The sequence below is a fragment of the Rhinopithecus bieti genome, unplaced genomic scaffold, assembly GCF_001698545.2.
Source record: "Rhinopithecus bieti isolate Rb0 unplaced genomic scaffold, ASM169854v2 scaffold_13207, whole genome shotgun sequence".
Taxonomy (NCBI): Eukaryota; Metazoa; Chordata; class Mammalia; order Primates; family Cercopithecidae; genus Rhinopithecus; species Rhinopithecus bieti.
The window spans coordinates 15,977-22,350 of NW_016807866.1; the positions used below are offsets into that span (position 1 = coordinate 15,977).

Consider the following 6,374-nt stretch of genomic DNA (forward strand, 5'->3'; position numbering starts at 1 on the left):
AAAAAAAAAAAAAAAAAAAAAAAAACAAGACCTTAAGCCCCAAAACAGATGCATCAATTTGGTAGACTTAAATTGGCAGTATCTGAAACCTGTTTGATTTATTTGCGATTATGTTGCTTTAGCCTGAGTTAATAAAAACTGTAATATTCAAATCATCAACTACCTTAAAAAAATAATCACAAAAATAGAACAAATTTTAAAGAAAACAGAGAAAAGTTTTAAATAACAATGTGAGAGGTAGTCAAAATTTTTTAAACTAGTACCAAAAACATTACACATAAAACGAAAAGATTTTAAAGTGGGAATTTATTATATTATTGCATTTTATTTATGTATAGACACCATTTTAAGGTGAAAAAATCTATATACTGGATGAAAATATTTTTAATACATAAATCTGAAAAAACACCCGCACCCAAATATGTAAAGATCACCTGAGAATCAATAATAAAATATTACTAGCTCAATTAAAAGTGAAAAAAATACTTGAACAGGTACTTCAAAAAAAAAATATCTAAATGGCCTATAAGCATATGTAAAGATGTTGAGCATTGTTATTAATCAATAAAACCATTTTAAAACAATAATCAGGTATCATTATTCACAAGAGTAGTCAATTTTTTAAAGAGTTTGCAAGTGATCAGTGGAGGTAAGGATGTGAAGCAACTGGAATTCTCATACATCCCTGTTGGTACAGTAAATTTAACAACTGGTAAATGTAATAACTGTATCTTGAGATTGGTAGAATCTATGGAAGCTAACTATATATTATATGATATATAACTTATTTGTGATAATATATAATTATATATAATGTATAAAATAAGTATAGATATGATACAAATGAGTAATTCCTATCCCAGCTGTAACAAAGGTATAGGAAAGTCTAGGTCTAAAAGTAAGGATCTTAGCCAGGTATGGTGGCTCACTCCTGTAATCCCAGCACTTTGGGAGGCTGAGGCTGAGGCAGGCGGATCACTTGAGGTAAGGAGTTTGAGACCAGCCTGGCCAACATGGTGAAATCCTGTTCTACTAAAAATACAAAATTATTTTTTATTTGGGCATGGTGAAGCATGCCTGTAGTCCCAGTTATTTGGGAGGCAGAGGCAGGAGAATCACTTGAACCTGGGAGACAGAGGTTGCAGTAAGCCAAGATAGTGCCACTGCACTCCAGTCTGCATGATAGAGTGAGACTCCATTAAAAAAAAAAAAAAAGAAAAAAATATTAATGAAAGTTCTCTTTTTTTTTTTTTTTTGGAAAAGTGGAGATGGAGTCTCGCTCTGCCGCCCAGGCTGGAGTGCAGTGGCGTGATCTCGGCTCACTGCAAGCTGCCGCCTCCCGGGTTCCCGCCATTCTCCCGCCTCAGCCTCCCAGTAGCTGGGCATACAGGCGCCCACCACGCCGCCCGCTAGTTTTTTGTTTTTGTTTTTGTTTTTTTTTTTGTTTTTGTATTTTTAGTAGAGACAGGTTTCACCGTGTTAGGCCAGGAGGGTTCTCGATCTCCTGACCTCGTGTCCACCCGCCTCGGCCTCCCAAAGTGCTGATTACAGGGCTTGAGCCACGCGCTCCGGCCAAGCTTTCTTTATTCACTGTAGCAATAAAAAAAAATAAAACAAAAAAAAAAACAAAACTGAAACCTCTAAACTCCTCAAATATAGGCCTACCAGAGTAGAATCATAAATCAGTTGTGCTCTATTCATGTAGTAGACTTCTTTTCAGAAATTAAAATAACAAAATTCACATTACATATGACAGAGATCTACCTAATAGACAGTGATATACAGACGAATTGGGGATGGAAATGGAAAGTTTCAGTATACTATATGAGACCACCTAAGTGAAGTACAGAACAAGAAAGCCTTATGCAGGATGTTAATAGTTACTCTACATGGAATAATATTGACTGGTAGAGTCAAGGGACAGATTTTGGGAATTAGAGTGTGCTTGTTATAGGTGGTCTATAAATATAAGAAAAATATCACCAACTTGTATACTTAAGATTTAAGGATTTTTAAATATGCCTTAAACAACAGCAACAAAAGCAAATGAAATCATAGGTTATTTGTTCCTCTAAAGAAAGAAAGCTATTTGAGCTAATTTCTCTTTTAAATTCTTATTGTTGGATACATTCATAGTATTGTTCATTTCTATGAGATGTAAGTTTTTACCTATAAGAACTTTAGAATTCATTCATCTATTCAACATTTATATATTGAGTTTCTATTGCATGCTGGTCATTGAACTGCAGCCAGCAAATCTATCTGGAGAAATGCATAATTTGAAAATTGCTTATAAACTCATCAAAAGTTGAACAGTATATTCAAAGTAATACAAATTTAACAAGAAATTATATATTTAAGCTTAAAGTTAAGGGCATATGTGGGTGGGGTTTGGGGTCAGCCTTGGGTCTAGGTGACTAAATTCTTAAGAGTCAGCTGAGGTACTCTTTGTCTTTATTATTTTCTTCACCCTGTCTTTTACATTATACATATTTTGGGGGATAACTAAGACATTCACAATGCTAACAGTCTCTTACTGAATTTCCCAGGGTCTTGGGCGATGGCATCTATTTTTAACATCTAACACTTTAATAAATGCTTAACATCTTAGTAAAGATTAGTTAGCTATTTTCCTTTAGGAAAAAAAGGAACACACAATAGGTACAGGTAATATAAAGGCAAAAATATTATGAAAATTTGAAGATTATATATATCTCTCTATATATATCTATATATATACACATATATATATGAATTTAAGTAAGTACTAAATGAAAATTGATGGCAGGCAAAGAGAATTCCATATATTTCACCATCTCACCTAGTCCCAGACACTAATGGGAACTGAAAGAATATATTGAAAAGAGGATAATTGTGCGGATCAGGAAAAAGGAATGAATGGTATTTGTAAGAGAGGAGAGCCATACAATCTGTATTTTTGGTAGCACCTTGGATGTCTAATATGGCAGTAAAGGAGTCAGGGTGTGAAAAAAATTTTGAACAGTTTGTAAAGCTGCTTCGGAAATAGATTTTTTGTTACTGTGATTTGACTTTAATGTTTGAGCTATATTCTGTTACGTTGTTAAATCAAAATGGTTTTTATTTTTTAAACTAGTAAAACAACAACAAAAAAAGAGGAGAATATTGGTTATGATGGCCAATGTTCTAGAATAATAGAAGAATGGTGGCTTTATTTTAACTTTTTTAACCCCATGAAGTTCTTTACTGTTAGGCATAGGAAGTGAGCAGATGGCTCCAGTCTTTCAAATGTTTGCTTCTCTTTAAAAAGGGACCTCATCTAAGGTATAAGATACCTCTGGAAGAATATGATAAATTTCAGAGCATTGAATTTAACCAAAGTCTGTTATGCAATCACAAATGAAGCAAAACAATTCAAGGAAAGCCAGAGATGAAGCAATACTTAATTTCAAAATGTAGCATTACCAACTGTGTAATGCAACATGCCTACAAAGAAGACTATTTAAGGTCTGGTATGTACAGACTTTGAAGCTACAGCGATTTCTTCCCATAAAAGTGACGCAATATGTTAAAGGGACAGCATGACAAGACAGCAATGCAATGCAAGCTCAAACACTTTAATGAGTTTGAGGGCCTCTTCAGATGTCAGGATTGGGTCAGGTAAGTGTAACATATAGAATTACACTAAAATAGGCAGCAAGTGTTTTGTCACGTGATCTGTCAGGGTATATAAGCATGCCTGCACAGATGTCAACATTCACACTCAGGACCTTGCCTTAAGCAGCAAACCAAACTCACTACCCCTGACACCATGAGCTACTACGGCAGCTACTACGGAGGCCTGGGCTATGGCTATGGAGGCTTCGGTGGCCTGGGCTATGGCTATGGATGTGGATATGGCAGCTTCCGCAGACTGGGTTCTGGCTGTGGCTATGGAGGCTACAGATATGGCTCTGGCCTCGGAGACTGTGGATATGGTTCTGGCTTTGGAGGCTACGGATATGGCTGCTACCGCCCATCATACTATGGAGGATATGGATTCTCTGGATTCTATTAAACTACTGCCCCAGCAACACAAGGTCTGAAATTATAAGAGGACTTTCCCAAAGCTGACTTCAATCATTGGACAACCAAGATCATGCTGGAGCTATTTGCACAAAAGAATTTAACATCTCAGAATTTCAGGCAATCTTTTCTATGTGCACCCATATCTCTATCATAATCCTGGTATTCTCTACTTTTGCTTTTATAACTGGTTGAATTATCTATTTATCTTCCAATAAAACATTCTAATTTCAAAGCACAACGTGGTTCTGTTTTGTTCATGAAACTCAATTATATGTAAGTGATGATGTCATTCAGAGACGCTATCTCCCTGACTGAGAATCTATGATTTTCATATACCTCATTAACATGCATGCAGATAAATACATCAATAGCTCCAAAGAATAATAATTCTAGATTGAAATGAAAAATAGAACTTCAGAATGGTTAGTAATCTCACATTTTTCAACATTTTGCTTTTATTTAGATAGTATTCAGATTTAAGTCAACAACAAAAAGCAATACCTACTTAACATGTCTTCATATTTATATATCAAGCATATATGTTTTCTTTTATTCAGGTCACATTTGTCAACTCACTGCGAATGTGTAATGAATCCTTCTATCCATTCAAAATTTCTTTTATTGTAAGAGCAAGCAAATGGTGACAGATCAAACCATATTTCTAGGTTAATTATGAAAGTATATGATCTTTCCAAATTATTGTATTTGGTATAACCTCACCCTATCATACTCTTCTGCCTATTAATTTATTTGACATTTTCATTGAACAACTGATGTAACTATTAAATTAGTGTAGAATTTTTTTCTTATTGGTTTAACACATTTGACTCAAAACATTTTAGGTATTTTTTTTTCAACTAGCTTTTCTGTTATCTTACTTAATCCTCATGGTATGATACAGCATTCTTCTTCACCATCATCATTGTATTGAAAATTTTGCAACTTAACAAGGGAAAGAAACAAGACTTTAATGTGAACTAATTTACTTTTTAGCTTAAGCTGATGACAAGAACACTTTGATCCAAAGAGTTTTCTTACAAACCTGAATTTCAGTTAAACCACTCCCCTGATAAAAATAGGAAGAAAGGGGCATTTTGTTGATGAAATTTTTAAAAGATATAAATGAATATCAGCTTTTTTCTAAAATCAAAGGATATATTCAACAAACAACATAAAATCAAGACATTTTGTTTAAATTTGTCAAAACTTGTTAAATGTGTCTGACTGAGTCACACAGTAGCATTAAAAGTTGCTGTACTAGAACAGACATTAAATGGTAGCAGTTACATTCATTTCATCTTATAGGTTAAACAACAATGACAGCAGCAAAAACACTCAGGAAACTTCCACTAGCTCTAGTGGCAGAGTCAGGATCAGGCTTATTGCCAAGGTCTTCTGAATGCAGGTGCCACCATGAAGCCTTTATTCCCAGTATATTTTCTCCCTTCATGAACCCAAAGAGAACTTGAATGTTCTGCTCAGTTTCCATAAATGTGACTGAATTTATGGGGGAAATGAAAATGGTTTCTTATAATCACTTTTCTATAATATTTTATTGTTCTGATTTAGAGAATTGAACCTCTTGATTTCAATGTTACCTTCATCTAGATTTCAACTGTAACCACATCTATATGCATATCTATAAGTATATATACATATGTATAAGTATACCTATATTTATCTGTATGGGTGTATCTATTTCAAGGGATTAAAGTTTTCATTTGAAAGTTACAAAGTTAAATTTGCTTAGCCATGTGGTATCAGCTATTCTTCTAGTCAGTTCAATCTAGATGTTGTAGGATCACAATACATAGAAAGGCAAGGTACAGTTGTGTGGTTCCATTATTTTGCACTTATTCATTCAGGTTAATAGTTTCAAAGTCAATGGACATGCCTTATAGAGCTAAAAATAAAAACACCCATCAATATGATTATATTGAGAAACATTGTATATTATACTTTTATTCAAATGCATTATCAAATTTTATTATTTTATTTTTTATTTGATTAATTTTTATCTGGGTTAAAGAAACATGTTTTGAATTTATAGAAAATGTCTTTCTCTCTCAAATAAAAGTTAATCACCCAGCCAGTAGAAAACTTTATTTTCATTATTTCACACATCAACACAGGATCTGAGTTTCACAATTAACTCATGATCTTCCTGGAAAAATCTCCCAAAAATAGCATAACAGAGAACTAATTGTGCAAGTCCATTGAATTAAGTGAAAAAATCAGAAAAATAAACATTTCTCAATTTCCAAAGTTAATCGCCATCCAAAAGATACTATAATTGTTCTACTTTTAATTAGGAAAAAAGCAGAAGT

General features: G+C 33.6%; 1 protein-coding gene across 1 annotated transcript; it reads left to right on the forward strand.

The window, feature by feature from the left end:
- Window positions 1-3,752: 3,752 nt before the first annotated feature.
- LOC108536821 (keratin-associated protein 19-3) lies at window positions 3,753-4,273 on the forward strand. The gene has a single exon (XM_017883874.1). The coding sequence runs from the start codon at window positions 3,791-3,793 to the stop codon at window positions 4,034-4,036; it is 246 nt and encodes an 81-aa protein (XP_017739363.1). The 5' UTR covers window positions 3,753-3,790; the 3' UTR covers window positions 4,037-4,273.
- The last annotated feature ends 2,101 nt before the right edge of the window (window positions 4,274-6,374 follow it).